Below are 24,254 nucleotides of genomic sequence, written 5' to 3' on the forward strand. Positions count from 1 at the left end.
TTGGACTCGTTTAATAATCAAGATCTCGGTACATAGATGCGTAACATCGCTATGATTCTCTGAGACAACGAGTTGATCAAGCTGACCTCCTTGTCAAACCCTGAATCCTAAACGACCGAGCCGAGCATCGCTAGAATAATCAGGATCTTCCTGTGCAATCTAAACCAACTTGGAAAATCTAAAAATGTCGATGCGTAGCGTATCAGAAAAGATCGTACGACGAAGAGTCAACCTATTCGTAAATAAATCTTAGAAGATCAAAAAGCTCGAATAATTCATCGAAGCAATAATTCAGCAAAAATACTTACTTATAAACTTGCAAGATTTAAAATATAGCTGAGAATCTCGTCCGATTTATTTGAAATTGCCATTTTCAATTAGAAGATTTAAAGAAGTTTCCGATCAGCAGACGATCCAATAATCGATTCGGGCTTCAAAACGGAATGCAGTTGAGAATACACTGAACGTCTTAGACAGGATCAATTCCCTGAACGAGGCAAGTCGATCGTGTTACGTTTCGGAATCTCACAGAGTCCCGTGATTCTCTGCATCACTGAACAAGTTGACCGTCGCGATCTCTGGCAGAGTGGCGCTAAAAATACTCGGCCATTGGTGATTCGACTTGATCGACAACACGATTTCCACGAAATCGTATTCCAGAAACGGTGGCGCGGCCCTCGATCGTTCGACGAGTCGCAATAAAGAATAATCGACCGGGCCTCGAGGCCGACAAGGTCGCCGGAACGTTGACCGATCTTTCAAGATCGCGCGGCAGACTCGACGCGAAGCTCGATCGGTGGATAAACGAGGATAAATCGAAGGGCAAGTCGTGGGATCCCTGACCAACGTCAAGCAACACACGACGGTACTTTGGCGAGACGCTAAGAAACGTTTACACGCTGAACGTCTAACAGGAAAATCGAAATTCACGATCGAATGGAGGATCGAGCGTGAAGCTAGATCGGTGTGTGTATGAAAATAAATTCAAGGATAGATTGCGTGACATCATCGATGCGAAAGAAAACGACCGAAGACATTTGAAAAGCCGTGAAAGGTCGTTGACCAATGTCAACGAGGGAAAAATCGACAGTCCCGATAAAGATACACTGAAGATATGAAAACAGAATCTAACTTCAAGATCGGCAAGCTGTATAAGATGGCGGATGTCAAAAGGACTACGTAAATTCAAAAAAATTGCATGAAAATTTCGAAGTTGAATAAACGAGACATAAATCAGAGAATAAATCATGTAGCATTGCCAATCACTTCACGAAAATCTCGACGACTTAGTGGCGCTGAAGAATAAAACTAGAGCTGAAGATCCTGTTGGAGACGCGATATTAAACTCGATTAATAGTTGAGCGAGAATAAATCACAGTGAAAGTCCTATCTCCGAATGAACGCGACTAAGTCGAAGGAAAAGTCGTGCAAAAACGCTGACCAACGTCAACCAAGATTCGACGACGTTTTAGCTGAATCGCTGAGGACGATACGCGAGAATAGAAACGAAACGGCGCCATGGTGTCCGTTCTCGAACGAAGAAAGCCAGTTTGTGATCGTTGCACCTGTCGCTATCTGTCAAGCTGGTAAACACGAGGCAAAACCTTGGGACAAGTTCGCGAGCTCCTCGACCTGGACAGTTAAAGAGTAAAGAGGGTACAGCACACCTGACTCGAAGCTTCTTTCTTGCGACAGCTGCGTGTTTCGGTCGAACACGGTTGACAGAGACGTGATTGTTACGTTCACGATCGTGTTGGGTTGAAGGTGGAAACTGGAGGAACTGAAAAAATTGATTTTTCAAGACTTCGACATAATCGTCGTAGATACGAAAAGTTTTGAAGAATTGGTGAGAAAGAGGAGAGTAAAAAGTTGAAATTGACGAGGAAGAGGAAGCTTGGTCAGATGAGATTTATGTCAAATGACTTATCTTTCTGAATAAATTTAATGATTGAAGTGGATGTTGCGAGTAATCGTGAGGATCTTGTTCTCACGTAAAGGACAACTTTGTAAGTTGATTATACAGGAAGTTTAATTATAAATCGATGGTAGAAGGTAAGATCGCTCGGATTAAGATCTGTTGCTACGGATGCTGTAAAAAGTAACCTGTTTTAAGGAAAGGAATAGATCGATAGCAGTTTAAGGCAAGTTAATAAATATTGCGAAGATAACGAAGCGTAGATATTAATCGCGAACAAGGTTTCTATGTTAAAAATTACCAAGCTGCAGATTTCTCGACGAAGTTATTAACTTTCTAGAAATGAAACCATAAAGCGCAAAGCTTGCAGCTAAAAGGAGCGTTTCGCCGAATTCCCAATGGTCGACGTTCATCATACTTATAATTAACATTGATCGTGACTTCGATACTTCTACGAAGATTTCAATCGATGCTATAAATAATCAATCGAAGCGGCAAATATACCTCGAACCACTATCGATCGAGTATCGATCGTATCCAAAATCGATCACCAATCGTAGTTCCAACCTTTCGATAAAAATTTCAATTACCACAAACACTGGTAGAATGTTTAATCAATTTATTAAAAAGATATTTTATCGAATCAGCGATAAATGACGGAAATTACACTTGAAATTAACATCGATCGTATATCTCTAATATTTCTACGGAAATTCTAATCAGCGTTATGAACGCATCGATCGAGTGGAACGATATTTCTTCGCCAAGAAGCCACATTAATCATACTTAAAATAAGCACCGATCGTAACTTCAATATTTGCGAAGCTAGCAAAACTTCCAATCAATCGCACAAACACTTGTGCACGTATTCTCGAAAGGAAACGCGAGAGACCACGAAGTGACGCGATTTGAATCAACACCCTCGCCAAAAGCAGACACCCAATCAATCCGGCAACTCACTCAGCCTCGAAACCACGCCTCGTCGACGACGTGCAGCACAAACAAAGTGAACGCCGAAGCAAACACAGCGACGATCGTTGCGGAGGAGGCGCGAAACCGGTGACTTGACCACGGGCAAGATCGACGGCCGAATGACGTCAAGGTTTTCGCTGGAACCTCGAAAAGAAGGAGAAAAGAAGGATGCAGCCGGATCGCTTTGTGCCTGCTGGAAGCGTTAAATATAGCCGGAAGAATTTCCGCGGCATCCACGCGCTCTTCGTTCGCTTTGCTCGATTTTCCTAGACCGCGATTTATGCGAAACGAGTGCGAGACCCCTCTTTCGACTGTCGTCGTTGTCGCGCGGAGACTACCGCAGCTTCGTGTTACACGGCTGTACGTGAATTAGCTGGCTTTTACTTCTAACGCTTCGGCTAGTGGATTTCCTCGAGGTATTTGCGAGAGGAAAAATGCTGATCACCAAGTATACCACTATCCTGCTGCAGTCTACCAATCAACATATTCTCAGGTGAGTCGAAGGAACGTTGGGCTTTCTTGGGGATGTTTTTACATTTTATGATACTACGTTAAACCGGACTTTTGGAAATTTTCATATATGGAATATAATTTAATTTATCTCTTAACTGTATATTAAATCGTTCGAAAAGTTTCTTTCGTTCTATAAGGAAACAGTGGACGCACAATATTTTCCGTTTTATATTATTTTATCGAATTACGTATGATCCATTTTGTTGTATCAAAGAACAAAGTTCGACAGATTGTAAAAGAAAAACACTTTTCCTAGACCACCTAATACCATTAGGTAAGACTTTGCGAATTTTTGTTTTATTATCGCGATTTTTTGCGAAGGTTTGGCTGGAAGAATTTAGAACACTCTGTATAGTACATGATTATAGTCACTCGAGTATCGATAAGATTAACAAGATAAAGGTTAAAGTTAAAGGTTGTAGCTGAAGGTTATGGAATTACGTAGGAGACGCTGAACTTTCTTGAACTTTCCACGTAAGAATATTACGAACATAAAATGTTAGATCATATACCGATAATATCGACGATATTTTTATACTTATTTTCGTTCGTGCTCGATGAATTTTCTTCGTTCGTGCTCGATGAATTTTATTCGTTCGTGCTCGATGAATTGTCTTCGTTCGTTTGACATAGAAATTAATATGGTCGATTTGACTAAGTTTCTGGTATATTAATATGAAGTTTCACAAATCCCTCTTCTATTAATGGAGATTCATGACTTATCTCAGCCCTTTCCTAACTGCCCCTAATGCTCGTAGAAACCAACAGAGCGTCGATTGACAATTACGACTCTTAATTAATACGAACTTCTGACGTCGGTAACTGGAGCTGGTAGATTTCATTTCCGGCGATTACTCTGCAGAATAATTCAGAAGGATAAGGGAGGAAGGTAGCTCGGCGGTGTAGAGTTTTCTCAAGAAAATTCGATAGAGACGTACGAATCTTCCGCTGCATATTTGAATCTTCAGTCGAAGAAGAAGTTATTAAATTTCTTGCGTAGAAGAGAAATCTCGAATACGTTATTACGTCTTTTAAAATGAAGCTTTAGTCGTATATATAGTTCTTTAAAAGAATTTTTCAATTTAATAGATTAGTTAATTCCATTGTTTCAGATTTATGCAATTTCTTGTAGTCATATCACGAATTTATTGTTTGTTTTGTTAATTCGCGAGCTACGAGATGATAAAATAGTAACACGATTCTGTGATTGAAACGATACTCGTAGTGACACAGAAATAAGTGATAAATCTGTCAAGGATCTGTCTGCCATTTCAATACAATGAGAGATCTTGAATCTCAAGAGGCACAAACTAGATGTTTCATGTATCTCCATAGTACCAGATCCAGAGGAGTTAAATCTTAGCATTCGATTGAATTCCCTTTTGATCTCGTTCAGTTTGCATCGAATGTCTCATTTGAATATCGTCTGTCATTGGGAGAAACGTCGATCGATCTTGCATCTGTATTTCCCAACTCTTCTCCAAACATCCAAGCATCATATTTCTATTTCTCGTTCATTTATTCCCTTCTAAATACGCGCTCTATGTTTCCAAGAAAATATTAACGATTTTTTGAAAAATATTACAAATCAATTAAAGTCCCATTTAAATACGTCTTCTTTTCTTCAAAGATTTTTTAATGTACTCTCAGCTTCTTTCTATCTAAAGTTCCATCTAGATAACCATATTTATTTGAAGCTACTAAAAAGCGGGTTGTAATATCGGTCGATTTCAAATATCCTTCAATGAGAAACTAAAAATTTTCTGCTTCCAAAATTATTCACAACTTGGACAAATTAATTTACGTGTTTTAAGCCACCATTTTTGTCTCGCGTCAGTGAAAATCTTTAGCTCTCATCCTTCTCAGCTCTTCATAGCAAACTTGTCTAAATTCAAAACCTGAAACTCCGTCGTCATGCAAACTTATTACGAAGAGAAAGAAAGAAAAAGAGAGAGAGAGAGAGACATAAATCCTTTATATTTCAATAAACATCAACGCGCGTCATCGCAATCTGTTTTCTTCGTCTCTTTTACAACTTTCACGTAAGAGGGCGGATCATAGCCTACCAAGGCGATAACAGATCGAACTTGAAGCTCGTTCTGGCTGTCACAGATGTTGTCTGACGATATCGACGATATATACGTAGACGTGTATCCCTCCGTTTATAGAGGAGCATCGAGGTTGGAGTTGATCGGACGAGGATTTAAATTGAATGGCTTCGCGTCTTGGCGCGATCGCAAGTTCACGGTTATAGAGGTCGATCGAAATTTAACTCAACGGTGATAAATCGAGCCGCACGCGCCGAAAATGGAGAGAAGTTTCGGCATGGAAAGTCGAACGGGCTACACCCGGAGTGTCGCTGAAATTGCCGCGGTACACATTCTTCACGCTTCTTTTTCGAAGTCTGCTTTTACGACGTCTATATCGATTGTACAGCCAGTTCCTGATTTCTCTGTGAAATGAAATGGCACGTACTTCGTGAATTTCAATATACTTTTCAGTTTCCCTATCTTGAAATTTTTCTGAAATTTCTCAAGCTTCTTAGTTTCCGTTATTCTACAATTACAGTTGATTGGCAAAATTTCCAATGTTATTCTACGAACGGCAGATACGTCCAGTTTCCAAAGCGTCGTCGTATCGATTGAAATATATCTCTCGTCTCGTTCCAATTGCTTCCACTAGTTTCTAATCAAAAACTAACTCTAATCAATCGAAATTCCTATGTACTAGACACGTGCATGTCCTTCCTTTCCTAAAATATCATGACAAAAGAGCCGAGGTATATCCTCCATAACAAAACATCAGAGAAATTCTTCGAATTGCAACGTTCCGGCCGCTCGCCGTTAATTCCGCTATCGCTAACGACGAAACTAATTCGAATCAACCGAAACTGTCACCTCCCGCGCCTTCGTCCCCTGCAGGTGCAGTTAAAATGGTTGCTGAAAAATACGATCGACCACGAAACACGGAACACTGTTCATAGCGCGGGAGATAGCTGTAAATCTGGCGTGCAAAGGCCACTAATGAAAGAGGGTAGGAATTTATCGTCGATATAAATTGTCCCCGGATGTCGGACATCCGGCGGCGTTTGCCATCGATCGCGTTCCTCGCGAATCAGAGGGAAAGAGACTAACGAAAAAAAGAGAAAAACGAAAAAGAAAAGAAGGGAATGGAAAGGGAAGGAACGATTCCGTTTGCCCTTTATTGGTTCTCAGTGGTAGAGATTAAGTCTCGAAACGAGAAGTTCGTTTTAATTAGGCGATCGAAAACGCTTGGTCGAAAGATCGACGCGAGTGCACGCGAACTGCAATAACGAGGCCTCGTTAGAGGGCCTCGATGAGATCAACTGTTCTATTTGCCACTGACAAACGACCGTTCTCGCCGATGTTCTTGCCTGTTCGCGGTTTCGTGAACGCAATTACCAGGCTGTTGCTTCGGGATGCTGTACACCCGTTGTTTTCAAATCGCGGTACTCTGTGTGTGTGTGCACGTGTGTACAGCTCGTTTTGGATCCTCGCGTGGGTGATTACCACTGATTTCGAGCAGGTTCCTCTTTGGAAGAAGTCTATTTCGCGGCTTTGGTGCTTTTGTTCTCTTCTTGTTTTTATTCCGTCTGATTTCCTAGTTAACCAAGTTGTAATTTCACTCTGTACGAAAATTTCCATTTAACACGTTCGTTGCGTGAGAGTTTCTACGATTCGGTAGAGAAAGTTTAGCAATATCGAGATCCGATAAATTCAACGTCCTCCCACGTGGTACACCTTCTACCCATTCTTCTACCGATCGTTCGCCAAAAATGGTCGCCACCGATCGCCGAACCAGTGCACGGAACACGCACAAAGAACCCGGACGTTCCGTTCTCGAAATCGGTTGACAAGAAGCTCCGTGAGAGCTTCTGTCGCAGGATGAAGAATATGTTAATGGCCGCGTGTCGTCGAGCGGAGCCACGTCGTAAAAGGAAGACGGGCCCCTTCTTGCCGACCACTCGCAGAAGAGTATCGTTCAGTCCGTTCTTTTTTTGCTGTTGCTCGTCCTTTGGTAGTGGGTCCAAACAAGACTTCCTTCGATCTCCTCTTCCCTTCATTTAACTAAAACGTGTTCTCGTTGAGGGGCAAGCAAAAAGAATGGCTCTTTGTGTGGATAAAATCTGGACTCTAGCGTCTATAGATTATTAATAGAAAATTAAGAATTATTTCTTTTATCCTTAATTATTACTTATTACTTATATCGAATTTCCTGTTAACTTTATTACAGTAGAATCTCTTTTATCTCAGCTGGTCGAGACAAAGCAACTCGCCAATTCTTCTCACAATTTTTGTTATTACATTTCTTAATTAACAGCTCCGCTATTCTACTATTTTCTATCTTTCTTCAAACCTATAGTCCATCTAGTTACACGTGACACCCCGTAGATATATCTGAATTTCCCAGTGACAATTAGTTTGCAGAACAAAGAAACGAGTAATCCTTTAAAATTAATTTCGTTCTAATTTTCTTAATGGTCCTGTAATGCTGCTTCTAATACTCTTCTTGTTGCAAGAATTTAACGGACCGAGGTGGTGGCTAACTCGATCTTTTCCGTACAATGATAACGCGTATATGTGTGCGTAGTCTGACGTGTTTAATGGAGAAGATAAGATGATACCAGGGATTACGAGAGAATTAAAGGAGACTGTGGCTACGTAGATATATAGAGGCGAAGGAAAAAAGAATGGGTTTGCAGTTTTTAGATAGTTCTATTCGTGAGACTGTTACGTAGACAGGAGATTGAATTGGAATTGCTGGAGAGAGATAAAGGGACCGTGGAATGCGATGAATGAGCGTAATGGAATAGTGGGTGTACTGTGACACTTAGGTATCTAGCGGTTCACATGCAGTGGAGACAAGATGAAGCATGAGGAATGGTTACCATGATGTGGTGTATTAACTGTAATTCAGTGGTTTAATGTTGGTCTATTACTATTATAGTACCACTTTACTATTGTCGTAGTACTATTCCTACGATAGTACTACTTTACTATTATCATGCTAGTACTATTCTGCTATTGTACAGTTGTATAATTGTACTACTGTAGCATTGTTACATTACCTTCTTGTAATATTAATTTACTAATATTCTATATTCTATGCGAAATAGTAATCTCGAATATAGTTAGCGCTAAGGATAAAGATCGCTTCATATCGCGATTTATCTATATTTTATTTCCGTTTGCCTATCGAGGTTCCATTTACAGAGTTTGCATAAAACACAAACTTAAACATAAATAAGATACATAGAAAATAAGAGAACGACATGCTGAGGTTGAGGTTGACCAATTGAAGAACGAATGCATGAATTTGTAATAGAAAAATATAAGTATAATGTGTAAGTTTATGCTGATTCAGATTCTTATTCTCTTAGTGTTACTAGACAATGGAATGATTGGGAGAACGTTCATATATTTATAGCAAAAGGACATCACTTAAGAAGTTAACTTTATAACTTGGGCTAGAGGCTACAGGGAACATAAATAGAAATCTGTTTATTAGTTCCTTTGTTGCTAGACCTTGCAACCCAAAACATAATGTATATTCAAGGGTACAATAATATGCACCGCTCCTTATTTAGAATATTTCTGCATAATAGCAGTCTGCAGGTCACGCATATACATAAATAAAGATGTAGAGTTTTGCTTGAAGTAGTTCCTTCAACACGACAGAACAACAATCGTGACATAATCGAAACTCTATCAACTGTGTGTATTATTATCTACCTCTGTAAATCTATATGTTAACACCGTGAGTCATTAGTATAACGAACGATTGACGATTTAAATAGTTTCATAATACTCGACGAAGTGTAGATTAATATTATCGTGTGATATTAGTCGACGACTCGTATTAGAACGAAAAAAAAAAAAAAAAAAGGAAGAAACCAAATCTATGCCCGACGCGACGTTTAAAAAAATTCATTTACTTCGCCATTACGTTTCGCATACAGCCGCAGACGAGCAGTGACAAAGGAAAGCTTTCACGTGCAGTCGTTCGATGCGTGCTCGACTTGTTTTCCATTCGATTGTCTCGCGGCTCGGTGTCGCGCGACAGCGAGCGTACGCACGCGGGTACAACCCGATGCAATTTGTCCCTTTGCCGACTGGGGTCTCGTCTGGCCGTGGCTTTAAAGGCGAAACTTTTAATTAAAAAGTAACCATCGGACAGCAGGGGAAGAAGAACGACTGGCCTCGAGCAATTTGCTGCGATATAAAAGTTCTCTTCCTGCTCCCACCGTTTCAGAATCACCGGAAACGGCGAGGGTGCACCGCCAGCAACCAGAAAATCGCTGGAACCACCAAATTGACGGCGTTGCAAAAGAATCTGTGCGCGATTTCGTCCAAGTGAAACCTCTCGCGTTTCTTTTTTCTTCTCAATGAACGTTGTCGTTCGATAATAGAGCATATTACGCTTCTACTCATAGATGCTGTTAAAGCATTCGTTAGTTTCATACCGAGCGAGACAATTAATACAAAGCATCAAGAAAATGATCAGAATCGTAATATTTTTACAGAGGAAGATTACAAAATATGTATAATACTTGAGAAAACTTATTCTAAACGTACCACGTAGTGGCCATAAAACGTATTTGTACATCACTGCGTTCATACTTTGTGGTATAATGGTTAATTAGATCCAACTGTAATAAATCTCGTACTTTCAAACGATTACAAAAATTTGATACTAACGACGCTACGTATGATTATTGAAATTTGATGGAAATGGAATGTAAAATCTAATGAAAGAATACTTCGTTGGAGAAAACGGTGTGTACTTTTCGTTGCCACTGTATACGTTACATAAAAGATATAACTTAGAAAAAAACGAAGCTGGCACCCCGCTGGGGGTAGCCGCCCACATGCTATATTTATTTTTTATTTTATTTTTTTTTCTTCACCAATAAGATATAACACTTTACCAAATGTCCATAAGGACAAATTGTAAAATAACCAAAATAAAAAAAAAGAAAAAAAAAACTGTATACGTTATACAAAGCATTTTGTACAGTATACTGCACGATACGATTGTCAAATCGCATCGTTAGAATTTAAAAAAGGAAATGCCGAAAATGTTCGACGTAGAAGTTACAATTTGCGTATCGTTGTTTATTACAATCACGCGTACTTCACAACAAATCACAGTAATTATCTACAGATACAAGAAGTCGTAGTATTTAACGAGAGCAACAAATCCCTAGAAAAGAAGATAAAGATTACCGAAAGAACGAATACCATGAAAGAGCCATAAAGCAGAGCCCTCAATGAAACGGTCGTAAAACGTACGACCATTTGCCGATGAGGAAGACGAACTGTCAGCAGGTCTCGCAGTTAAACAAAATAATGCTTAATTAATTCATTAAACGACGACCTCGGGTGGCTAGCAAGATGCTAGGTCCCGGTTTCATGATCTCGTTCGACCTACGGGGGATTCGTGGTGCGTGTTTCTAACGCAGACGAGTTCCCGGGCAAAGGTACGTCCCGCGGGAGGCAAAGTCAGAAGCGGGGAAGAGCCAGCTATTAAGCCCACGGGATAAGACTTGGCACTTCACTTCGTACGCTTACTAATTAAATTATTCCAGAAACGCAGCGCGCCGTTACCTGCCCCTAGAAGCACCATCCACGCTCCAAGGGTGTTTGCGAGTGTGTACGACCGTTCGAAATGCTTATTCTGATACGGTTGGACAAGCGTTCTATGGATACCAGAAGTTGTGTCGTTACCCAGGATTTTTATCCGTGAGATAGAATTTTATATTCTGATTTGAGAAGTTTCAGAAAGTTTGAGGACGTTGTAGAAAATTTGGGATTACGGGAAGCAATACGTAGTCTTTTGGGCTTGGCTATACACATTTGGAAGCTAATTTAATAGCATTTCTGAAGATTTCCTGATTTTATTATTAGTTGGGTTTGATCGAGTTTGATCGGGTTTGATCGGGTTTGTTTGACTTTTGCGCAAATGGTCAGAGTTACATGCTGATGAATTCCATTTCCTGAAGGTTCCTTGATTTCGATTATCAAGAATCTGGCTCCCTCGTTCTCAAACCTCAACAAGCTGAAACAAACTTTTGCAACTTCAAAACTACCATTCGATTAACGTTAATAAAAATCATCCTCGGCTGTTCTTGAAATACGTCCACAGCACCGAAACCGCTCCATAATTCCAGAAATGAACCCCACGAAGAAGCGAAGTAACTAACGTGTTCCATCTTCGGTACACGAAGGAACATCAGCATTCCGATTCAAAAAGCAATCAAAAGAGACGCGAAAGGCTGGGACCAGCGCGTACGTGACGTGATTTCCGGGAAACGGGATTCTACTCCCTCTGTTTCACTGTGCTACGAAAGTCTGCGGTCGCTCGAGAGCACGGAATTTGACAGAGACGAAGCTTCAGATATGACGGATAAGAGGGTGGAGCGATGGAAAATGGCCTGGCTGGCAGACAACAAATTGTTCGACGGATACGGGCGCGCTGATATAAGCGGAGGAAGCTAGACGAAGTCGTCCACCGCGGCCAATTGTCGCTGGGTTGAACGATGAAGCTCGGCATTTATCATGGAGTAGCTGGCCGTGGCTCGGGTGATTGGCTTCCGATTGCGTGTCATGCTCGTCGATCATCCTTCGGATCCTGTTGCTCCTTCAAAATTATGTCGTTTTAATATTCTGATGAAAATTGCACCGTTTGTCTGGTAGAGAATTTTTCGCTCGATACCAACTGCGATTGGACCATGGATAATTTTCCGCGAGAAGAACAGATTGGAAACAAGAAAATGAAAATTAGTTTCGCTCGATGTTATTGGAATGGTTGAAATATTTTTATTAATATGTTCTTCCGTGCTATATTTTAATATGCTTCTTATCGACGAATGTGATGTTGATAATAGCGAGATCTGTCGTTTTACGTGGGTAATTTTCTGGAGGAAGGAAAAATTGCCGGGAAACGACTACGCCGACCGATGTTCCACGTGCAGAAACTGTCTCGATAGCGAGATAAAATCAGGAAACGTTTCGAAACGGCTGAAACAAAAGCACAGAGTGTGTTAAACCATCCGGAGAAAATTATTGAATTGCAGACACGCGGTTGTAAATGACCGTTTCGTACTGCAACGGAACGTTTCCTCCGGTGCATAAGAAGGCACGCTAATTACCAACACCGTTACCACGATTACAAGGTGCAAATTGTTTCGTGTTGATTTCTTTTCGAGTACAGCCGCCATGGCTTCTCGTTTATTTGCAGGCGGAAGGTTCGACGCCTCGTTTTTCTTATTTTTCGTCTTCTTTCCAGGCCACTTATGAATCACACTTTTGGTTCAATAAACCGAGAGCCAGAAAATAGAACTCGTTCCTGAGAGTTTCCGCAGCTGAACTATTTTATTCGAGGATAATGTAAATTCTCCGTGTTACGTATGCAAAAATATTCATCCCATGCGTTTTATCCGCCGCATAACGCATATTTCGTTTTATTTAATCCACCGTGGAATACAGAGAAATAGGAATTGTTTGTTCGTCCGTGTCGTAAAAATGTTTTGTATTCGAGGCCAACTGGGATTGAAAAATACCTATACAAATTGAACTACAATTTTTTTTATTTCCACTTCAAAAAATTTACAAGAACAATTCTACTAATTGGCTATCTTAAAAAGCTACCGATAGTTTGCATAAATCGTTAGATACAATTTTATTCGTCAGACTTTCAAGAAACGAATAGTGGCTCAGTCAAACAGAAAGTTCCACGTAATTTTCTAAAAAAACCAGAAGAGCGCGCAATAAAAGCGAAATAAAGGATACGATCGTGCAAAGGGCTATTATCGAGTAGCGAATGTAACGACAAACAGCAAGCACTTTATGCTCGACAATTAACATTAACCTGCGGCAATCCTCGAAGCCGTCGTTCATTCATCCAACCCCAAGAATTAATCCCAATTCACGCTTCCACCCCTTCCGCCTATGCGCTATTCAAACCTTTCTCCATGTCCTCGAACCCCTTCTCACCCCCCTTTAGAGGAACATAATTCATTACTGGAACGTCTCGTTTCAATTGTACCCAGAGTGTCTGGCCTCGCCAGTTTCCCAAATTGTTTAGAAAACTACGACCTCGACAAAGTATTTTGCATATTCGACCGCTTGGCACGCGGTAGGTGAAACAGGGTGCAAAGGTGATTACTCGGCTCGCGATTATAATTCTCAACCCGCGGGAACCTTTTGCAGCGCCCCTGAGGGGACAATCGCGCCTCTCAGAGCGGAAAAACAGGGGTACGTTGTGACCGAAGGAACTCACCATGGAGAAACGAGCAGTTTTGTTTATGGTCTCTCAAAAGTTGCGTGGGTATTTTCGGATGTTTTTTATTTAATTGGATATTTTTTAATCAAATACAAAGACTATATCGTGGGAATTTATTTTCATAGGAATTTAGTATTCGCTGCAATTTTTGCGAATTTTTATTCTTATTATTAACCGTAGGTACCTTTTGCTACGAGTATTTTTGTCGAATCTGTGAAGAAATCTCTTTATGGAAGTAGAAATCGATTGGACTCGTTGGAGTAGTAGACACTACATTGAAAACTTTGATAGCGAGCAATTTCTTCGTCTGAAAATGTATTTCTTACGTTTATTCCAAATTTTATCGAACGTTTAGTTTTATACCATCGAATTTGTATCAACGATATTTTAAAATATATAAAATTCAATCCTCAACAGGCTAAACTCGAATATCTACCAGAAAATCGAACTTCTTTCGCCAAACTTCCCTAGCTTAACTTCGTTCAACAACGTCAAATATTTCAGGATCTTCAAAAGAAGAAATATACGATCTTTGGCCGGAGTTACTCGGCATAATTCATGAAATATAGGTACGATGAAGCAGCCGACAACTTCCGAAGAAAGTTTCGGAAGTTCCAGCGAGAAATTCTGGTCTGTGCACCTGAGCCCGTGACCACTTCCATGATTTTCCAAGTACAAGATTCTACCCCTGAACGAAGGGTGAGAAACGTGTATTTTCTCTCTCCGATCGTTTTCCATCGGGATTTTTACGAGTGTTGCTTGTTTGATCGTTACACGATTCTCGAGGAATGAAGCTGAATCTTGTATTTGACAACCACTTTTACGATCTGGTTTTTCTTACCGCGTAAGGGTTGAACGAGGGTAGATCGAACGATACCTGGACCGCGTTTCTGTCGAAAGAAAATCACTTTTTTATAGCGTCCTATACGAGATCGAAGATGTGAATCGTATAGAAATAAATGGACTTTGAACGAAATTAGTTTCCGATACTTGGAATTTTTAGAAATTTCCTCAAGATGTATAGAGGCATTTTTTGATTAATAGATCAGAGTTTACGCGTCTAAATATTTTGAGTACCGAACGTACAGATTTTCTATATTTGTATCAGCGGTCAAATTAGAATTTAGAAATCGGAATCTAAAATTTTGTAGATATATTAAAGCAGTATACAAAATGTTCACTTGTAAAGGCTCCTATGCAACTTCATCGAAAATTGAGATTTCTATGTTCGTTGTCTCGTTCAATTTTATCAAACTTTAATTCTTCTCCGATTGGAAATTATTACAATATAATATGTATGAATAGTAATAAAAGATCACAACGATATAATCACAGGACGCATTACGTCGTTAAATTTTATCACAAGGTTCCAACGAAACAGCACCGGTATCATCATCATCGCTCCACACCATTGCAGACGAAACAGCTGAACTAAACGCCTTAATTCAAGGCTTCTTTACACTCATCAAATTTCCCCGCCCTCTTCCTCCATCAAGAATCATTAACCCTGGCCGTCCACTGGAAGCACACACAGGGCTTAATGCTTCGCCCTAAAACAAACACAGGAACGCTATACGCCATCGTAGTCCGAGGATCATCCTTCAGCTCACGATACGCGAACAATAAACTTTTTCTCCGTGGAAACGATCGAAGTTTCTTCTCGCCAGTCGTGAGCTCGTATTTCTTCTCTTAACCAAGTCTCCTTCTCTTCTCTTTCTTCTTCTTTTTCTCTTACACGTATACGCATACGCCGTAAGTCGCGATCGCTTTTTCCATAAGAAGAGACGAAAAGTGGCGGTGGTTCTTTCACAACGGTAAACCAACCCGCCACAAATCTCTTCCGCCACTATCACCCCCGGTTTTTTCGAACGTTGCGTGGCCCTTTTACAGCCATTCGCTTAATCCACTGCGCCCCCTTTCCAAAGAACCGCTTCCCGGTGATCTGTGTAAGTCCGTTCTTGAAGAATCCACGTGGAATCAATGTTTCGACCGTACCTCTTGTGTCCCTCTTTCAGCTTTACGAGGATTGTCGACTTCTTTAGAGATTGGAGGGAGGGTGTCTTTGAAAGGTATATCGTATCGTATCGGGTTGTGATTAGGTGTATTGGTTTGGGAAGATTCGTTCCATTGTAGAAGGATTGCGGAGATCTATACCATTGGTCAAATATACGAGATCACTTTATCAGTGGTACAGTAGGATCTTGATTATTCGAGTAACAACTTAAGATTGTTACACTTCCTTAAACTGCGAAAAATCAGCTTGTACATCGAAAATGACTGCCGAGGAGAAGTATCAAGGCGTTGTCTGTATTATGACCAGTTTACTTTTACTTTATACTTTTATAAAAGTATAGTGGCGAACAAAAGGCAGTTTAGAAGATAGCCGATATGGAAGCACATCGTAATGTTAGAAAACAGGATTACGTCTAACAGGGCAAGTTCATACGTTTCTGATAAAAAGATGGAGTCTAGATAGAAAATTGTTTTATCTACTAAATATTGTAACGACCACTGTACTTCTACACTACGTGTATTCCATGCGATTTTCCACCTTTACATTTCATAAAAATCTGTTCGTTAGAGAAGACAGAATATCAAATGTTTGAAAGGAAATGTTTATATAATGCTGGAATTTCAATTTAAACGATCGACTGGAGTAAATTGAAAACAGGCAGTAAATTAATCGAATGAACGAAGCGAAAATATATTTAATCGAGTATCCAATCTCTCGTGTACCTCCTGATCGATGCATCTTCAAATCATTTCCACTTTCACTCGGTGGCTCTTTTTCAATTGCGCTTTACACGTTCAAGAGCAGAAACGAGTGAAGCACAGCTAGAAACGCAGTCGTCCACGTCAGTTTCACGAGTATTATATAGCGGAGCGTCCGATTTCCTCTGCAGACGATATGCGAGGCAACGATTGCCTCGAACCACGGTCCAATTGCGATTCCCATGCTGGAACAGCTTCCTTCCACGGAAGTTCTTCGTGTCGTAAATCATGGAAAACTGTACGTGCCATTAAAGAGGAAATGGTGGCTATACCATGAGATAATCAGCCGGTGTCGACCGACTGCTACCTCATAAATAACGTATCGTAGCGATTTTTAATGCTTCCGGCGTGACAAATTACCATTGAAAAATATTTCCGTCTGATCTTCGCGAATGACATTTTTCTGAAAATTTTACCGAAAGTTTTGTGTCTTTCCGTGATCTTCGATTTAACCAGCGATTTTCGTGTAGTAACAATAAAATCTAGCAATTTTTATGAATTTTTTTATACTAATTACTAGCTATACATAGATCTAGACCTTTTTGGAACGTAAACATAGTCAAAGTACAAATCTAGTTCCGAGTCCTAGCTCCATATAACCAGCAATTTCGCTAAAAAAAGAAAGGAAAAAGAAAATTAAAAATATTACTTGTATATATCGTTGTTACTTACGAATCTTCCCTTAAAAACTTCAAACTGTCGCAACCATCGGAAATATCTCGGACAATCCCCGGTGTCTCCAGCAGTCGCCAAAATTGCTAGAAAAGGTGCAAATACGCTATAATCCAGCAACATCGTCATTCCGCGGCAAGACGCGGCAGAACAGAAGCCAGTAGACAATGGTTGTCCTTTCTCTGGCCATTATCTATCATTACCAGATCCGTTCTGGCGAAACCGCAACTGCATGTACCGCGACGCTAACCACGTGCATTCAGGTGTGATTGAAAAAGGAAGGATCCGTGGCACGAAGCTCGCGCTTTACAGCGGTCGTCAAACGCCACGGCCACGTAAAACCTGTTACATAAGCCGATACCGCAGCCACCGATGGTTTTCTTGGGCCACACCTCGGCACGAGCGGACAGATCTGAGGCTACGATGGATCGTAACAGCCGATCACGCTCGGTGGTTGTACTTGCGGAGGATGGACCGGTTTCCTATTCCTAACCCCACACGACGGCCACGTTTCTTCTAAACGGTGCAACGATTAAACCGAGCGAATTAAACTATCCACCGGTTAATTGTCACGAACTTATTAACCTGCTCATCCCTTAACCAGAAGCTTTTCAGTTACTGGTCATCGAGCGAACGCAACCTGATACTTTTAATATTCTTCGCTTGTTTAGCAAAATTGACGGACGTAAATGAATTTTATCAACAAAATTTCGAAATTTTCCCAATTTCTGATCAATTATAATTGTCGCTATACGGCTGACATTATCATCTCTCTGTAGCTTTTCGCATGTAAAACAGAATCTTTTATCTCTGAATCCCATCGCCTATTTCCAATTTTTCTAATTACTTTCACTTCGCTGTAGCGAAGAACCCGTTCTTGACTCAGCTTCTAAACCCTAACCATATAGAAAATAGAATCTTCTATCTTAAAAATACAACGATCATTCCAATAATCATTTCCAATTTATCTAATTATCCTGCGCTTCTTCAAAACCTTCCTTCCTTTACAAAGTCTACCATTACCACCCTTCCACCCTCTCCGAATCTTTTTTCTCCATACCCAAAGACTGGCCCACAACGACCCATAAAAGGCGAAAAAAGACCAGCCGGATGATTACTTTCTCCGGCGGCCGCGTCTCGATTTTTCGGTTGCCACCATCCTACCACCAGGTCCGGTGGAGGCATCGATGCCGATGGCAAGGTTAGAATGAACTAGCAGAGTCCGTTAATGCGCATGCGCAGCTCCCCTAACCGTTAACCCCACCACCGCGTCTCTCGTAACCGGCTAGTAGGTAGTAGACCGGTCTCGTGTCTACTAGCGGACAGTTGCGTTTCTGTACGCGTTTGTGCGTCTTGTCGCGACGCCAGGTGCCAGTGCGTCGCCGACTGGCGTCACGGCGCCTCTCGCCGTTGATTGTGCGTCCCCTCGTGTGCTCCTTTCTTCTTTCTTTTCTCCTTTCTCTACTGCTCCTCTCCCACCTAACAGAAGCGTTTATCGAGTGTGTCTCGTTCTGTAGTGTATTTTTAAAATCGCATCTGTTGTGGTGGGACACGTGGTGGACACGGAAGTGAAAGTCGAGAAAAGTCTATCGCGCCGGTGTTATCGATCGAAGACAAGTTCCAGAGCAGGAAAAACCAAATCGACGGGAGAGGTAAAGGGAAATTGAGAAAAAAAAAGGTTGATCGTCGGTGACTTCACAGTCGCGTGACTCAAGATTCGGGAGGAAGCAATGGTCTCGCGACAACGTCGCGTAATCGTCGATAAGAGTGATCGGGTACTCAGGCAGAGTTCTTGGTAAGGATGACTGAAAAGTGTCAACGTGAACATCGTCTTATCGTGATTATGTAGGAACACGAAAGGAATTGTATTTTTAGTCGTTGTTTTCCTGATTCGTATCGTGGTCGTTGGGATTTTCTGTTTGGTGGTCTTCCGGCAATGCAAAGCATGTCCACAGGGAAAAGTGTTGTCAGTAACAAAAAGGAGAATCGCGTGTGCGAAATGTCCACTGTCTGCCGTAATTTGTCTTGCGTATGGTAAATCTGTGGAACATATGGATAGAGAAAGTTAGAGATAAAAGAAATGCAGTGTTCCATGGAAATACTATAAGCTTAAATCTACTGGCAGGTTTTAACGAGTGAAATATGGATGTCGAACTTGTTGAAGTGTTTCAAATGATACGATAATCTTTTTAATCTATTTACATATCCGATAATGTAGGTGTGTTGTAGAAAGTATATCGAACTCTACCTTTGACAATTTTTTATCGTCTTTACAAATTCGATAAATATTTAATGCAGAATATCGTAGAGAAGGGATCGAACCTTGAGGAATCTTTTATTCTTTTTACATATTTCATAGGATTCTGTACAACTATATTTTGTGAGATGTTACAGAGGGTGCGAGCAACTATGCTTTTAAAAGCTTATATCTTATTAAAGCCCATAAAAAGCTTTACTTTCTTATTCGCTCTACGAATTTCACGAGACTTTTTTACGAGTATTTTATGTGGAATGTTTTACAGGATGTATCAAACTTTTTTACAAGGTATTTGAGATTTTTTACAAGCATCTTGCGAAAGATATCATCGAAGATACATTAAACCGCGCGTTTCAGAATTGTTTATTTTCTTTATAACTTTAGAGAGTCTTTTTTACAAGTATTTCGTATAAAACAGATTAATCATATCTTAGTGACGCTGTAGGAAAAGGCTGCGCGTTATATCACCAATTTATGTCAACAAAGTTCCTGCGTAATAATACGAAGAACGTTTCGTAGCACCGTGTTTCTGTTCAGAATTTCTTCTTGTGCATTGATAAGCCTATGCGACGTAGCGTGGTTTCCGTGTCACATCGTTGCTTATCGCGTCGAGTGAATCAGTGAAACCCTTCCTTTTCTTATGTTTTCTATATACTTGCCACTTTACAGAAAAATAGCGGCTAATGATAACGTGAACGTTTTATATAAATCAAGTTTTAATTAATCGACCGAACAGTTGAAAGGATACCTATCCTCGCTGCTGTAATTTTATAGGAAACGTCGATACAATCTTTGAGAATTCGTTGCTCCCCGTACAATTTTCGTCAAGTTTTTTATAAATATCTTATACGATTACTCGATTACTTTAATGACGCAAGTTTTTGTAAACAGAATATGTATGTCGAAATATTTTCTAGCGATATTTTAAATTTGTGAATCGGACACAAAAACTTCGTTTTTGAGAATATTTTATTCTTCGTGCGAATGTAACAAATCAGTGACAGATGTAGTACGAAAAGAAGTAAATTATTTTTATACAAGTTATTTTCATAGCATTCGCTATTTCTTAGTGATTCAGGTTTTCTAAATATAATACATCGTACTATTTTTCCAAAATATCTTTCTATTCTGTATACAGCTCCAATGACAGCTTTATCACAGAAAAACATATACATACACCCATTCCTTTAACAATTCTATACTCTAGAGCTTATTAATACAAACTTCTTCTAGAAAACTAGAAAACTAGAAAACTAAAGAAAACATAGCTGTATTATTCTCTATATTATAAAATTATTTATTCCTTTTACAAGTTTAGCGATTCGACCGTTTTCTAATGCTATAACATATCGATACAGAATTATAATAGAATTCTCTCGGAACAAAATACCTTACCATACGTTGGTTGAGAAACGTGTCAGTCAGAATTATCTGATTCCGTTGTCAGGCTTTGTGCACGATAATCTTCCGGCTGGTGACACCGTCAGCCGGTTGCAGCCGTCGCTGATAACGGACTGCTTGTTAACCGTGTGCCATGGTCGTCTTATCGAACGCCTCGTCGTGAAAGGAGGATACCCGTGCAAAGGTAACTCGTGCTGTTTGATCGAACGATGCGTGGATATCTCGTCGTATGTTCGACGTTCGCCCAATGAGATTCTGGACGCTGGACGTTGATTAAAGTGGGACCCAATGCGACAGAAATTGGACTCTATCGAACGTATCTTCCGTTGGTTTCTGTTGATTTTGCTTCCGTTTGTAGTCTTCGTAGGGGAAGGATTAGGTTTGTCCGGATAATCATTGGATTGAGGCTAGAAGAGACAAAAACTGGAGCTACTTACTTTTTTTGTTTAAACAGACGTCTTTGCCTGTATAAGCTGTTTCCTCCTGTAAAAGGTTGATAGATGTATGCGTTTTGTTAAATACGATGAAAACATTTGTAACGTGTCATACCTTCTATTCGCTCTATCTATTCTGTTTTAGATGAAGATTCTTCTTCTGTGTTCAAACTCTGAATTTCACCTTCTTCTGTACATCCATAAAACGACTGTCAACGCGTACACTGTATATGGTTGTTACAAATATTACACGTATTAAAAGTTCATATATTTTGCCTACGATAAGAGGACAATTTTTTTTTTTTTATTTTATTTTGGTTTTTTACAATTTGTCCTTATGGACATTTGGTAAAGTGTTATATCTTATTGGTGAACAAAAAAATAAAATAAAAATAAATATAGCATGTGGGTGGCTACCCCCAGCGGGGTGCCAGCTTCGTTTTTTCTAAGTTATATCTTTTATGAAGAGGACAACTTGAACGAACAATACGAACAAATAACAATATATCATTGAACAAAATAATGATAATTGTTTATGAGCAATAAAATTAACGGAAGATTAGGAAACGCTTTGATCTAGTATGTGCTCTACTTTATCACCATCCATAAGCTGAGCAATACTGTTTTTAAAGGGAAACAAAAGACTCATCCTCGAGTATCTTCCAGTATTGTCTCTCTAGACAATAAAATTACCCGAAATAGAACAAAACTCCTCAACTTGGGAACAATACAAAACAATTACTCATAAATCTACCACACATAACAAATCTTATATTCATGACGTGTAACTCAATGATACTATCGCGCATAAAAAAAAACACTGAAGGAGGTACTTTACAATCCACACGGTTCACCTAGGAACTCCATTGATTTCGAAAGAAATCTTCTCCAGCACCCGCCCAATCTCTGTGCTATACATCACGACCGATAAGGGATCTCTGTCTGCTCCATTCTCCTGCATCTCACCCCAGAATAATTCTGCAACCACTCCCCAATAGAAACTTGCAGAAAATACCTCTTCAACCCTTAAAAATTACCTTTTTGTCTTGTAAAAAGAAACTACCAAGTTGACTGGAAAATTCTCAATTTCTTAGACGTAGCAACATCTTTATTTGTTGTTGGATCTTCGAATTGTTCTTAAAAGATTCCTAAGGGCAAAGAATCGTTAACGGAATGCATTTAGACGCGTTCGTACCTATTAACAAAAGTGGAAACTTCTCTAGCGAGAATTGTGTAACTACACGAAACAGCGTACGTGTACTTGCATCGAGTATAAACATTTTCTTCGTTGCTGCATCTACGTGATCAAGCGATGACACGTAACATCGTATGATGTTAGTTTGTACGCTTTGAATTTGGCAACGGCCGCAGAAAATTTACATGTTTCAGAAATTCGCATGAATGTTTGGAAAGATTCTTTTCCTCTTCCTAGTGAATCATCTTCCTTCTCTCTCCTTTTTAAGGTCTGTTCTTTTTCGTTTTACTTAACATTTTCTAGTTTCTTAGCTTCGCCTTTTTTCTCTCTTATCCATCCTTCTTCTTGTACCCCTTTAAGGGTGAAATTTTGGAAACATTTGTACAGATTTTTCAACCGTATTTCGAGATATGGAAGAAACCGTGAAAAACATTCTGTCCCTTTTCATCCTCTTAGTGGATGAATTTCAAAACTTCCCTTCTTAACGAGTACTTACGTCATGATAGGAATATACTTTGCGAATTTTATATTTTCAAAAGTTATAGCAAGTTCGATGAGTCAATCAGGACATTGATTTTTATATAAATATATATATATATAAATTAAGGACCAACGTTTCGCTGGATGACGTCGCTCGTGTCACTTATCAGTTTCGATAACGACGAGTCGAGGCTGTTGGACGTCGTCGTGGGTGGTGCGGCCGCAGTTCCATGCCAGCCTCCGGGATCAATGCTCGTGACTGGTTGATTGGACGTTCTTGGTGCTCAATAAACGCGATTATTCCCGGTTTTTCGCGCGATAAACACTTTGTTTGCGACTATTCTCGCGATAGTGATTCGCTCGAGCGTGATTCAGTTTGTCGCGGGACGTGTCGCTGGACGAACGTAATTTGTGCAGTAATCTTTTCTGTGAAGGTATAATTGATGTTATGTTCGAAGGAATCGTGGTTCGCGGGATTCGTGGAAAGGATGAGATGGGAATTGTTTTGTTCTGGTGCAAGTGTGTACGTCGTTGTTTCATCCCGTGCAAGATAATAACAGAAGTAGGCAAAATCCTCTTTCTTTTAGTATTCCTCTCTGAGTGTGCCTTTTTTTATACGTAAAGTTATCGGTTTATCGATTATCGAGGAGCATTAGTTTTAAATAAAATAAAGGAAAACATGTTTGTTTAAATAAAAGAGTTACCTTGCCGCAAAGACAACAATTTGTGAATAATTAGTGCGAAATTACATTTTACATTACGTTATAGCCGAATTTTCAATCGAAGATGGACAAAGTTCTTTCTGGCGAATTTCTCGCCGACGATTGAATCGCTGCTCGTATTACTAGATCCTCGAGGTTGTGATGAATTATGCTAAAAAAACTGTTGAATAGACTGAGAAGGTGAGTGTCGATAAAAAGTTTATCAAAAATTCGTGAAATCGTGAAACGGCGTTCGTAAAATTTCTGCGAAATATCAACCGAGGAACGTTTGCCTTTAGCGTTCCGAATCCTTTAAAGCGTCGCGTCGTGTGATAGCACGCGATACGCACAGTCGAATTTCTGGAAAATCCATTAATCCATGTGCAAGTTCAATGAATCGAACTATCATAGCTTTAAGGTTTAAATCGCTTAGTTTTGTTTTTCTTAAAAATAGTATCTCAATGATACATTCACAATATCGCGAATTTCTAAAATCAATAATTAAACTGCAGATGTTTATGCAACTTCATATTTTTATAATCATAATTAAACAAAAAAAAATAAAACCTAAATAGAAATTTATTTTCCCTACCTCCTAAGCATGTGATGATGTTACATTACTTTTACACCTACGTGT

The 24,254-nt window shown here is 39.9% G+C and overlaps 1 protein-coding gene across 10 annotated transcripts in view; it reads left to right on the top strand.

Annotated features, from left to right (window-relative positions):
- Positions 1–24,254, top strand: part of LOC132906526 (protein sprint) — a 163,248-nt gene that overhangs the window by 76,624 nt on the left and 62,370 nt on the right. For 3 of the 10 annotated variants that reach the window (XM_060958794.1, XM_060958796.1, XM_060958797.1), the window contains exon 1: positions 18,475–18,944. The exons of 5 other annotated variants lie outside the window; for them this stretch is intronic. Coding sequence is in view for 2 of the 5 variants with exons in the window: in XM_060958797.1 (XP_060814780.1) it covers positions 18,880–18,944 (65 nt within the window). In the remaining 3 variants the exon portion in view is untranslated. Of the gene's footprint in view, positions 1–293; positions 3,381–18,474; positions 18,945–24,254 lie in introns of those variants that run through there. 2 more of the 10 variants (XM_060958798.1, XM_060958795.1) reach the window with 2 other exon arrangements.

Source organism: Bombus pascuorum, chromosome 4, assembly GCF_905332965.1.
Source record: "Bombus pascuorum chromosome 4, iyBomPasc1.1, whole genome shotgun sequence".
Taxonomy (NCBI): domain Eukaryota; kingdom Metazoa; phylum Arthropoda; class Insecta; order Hymenoptera; family Apidae; genus Bombus; species Bombus pascuorum.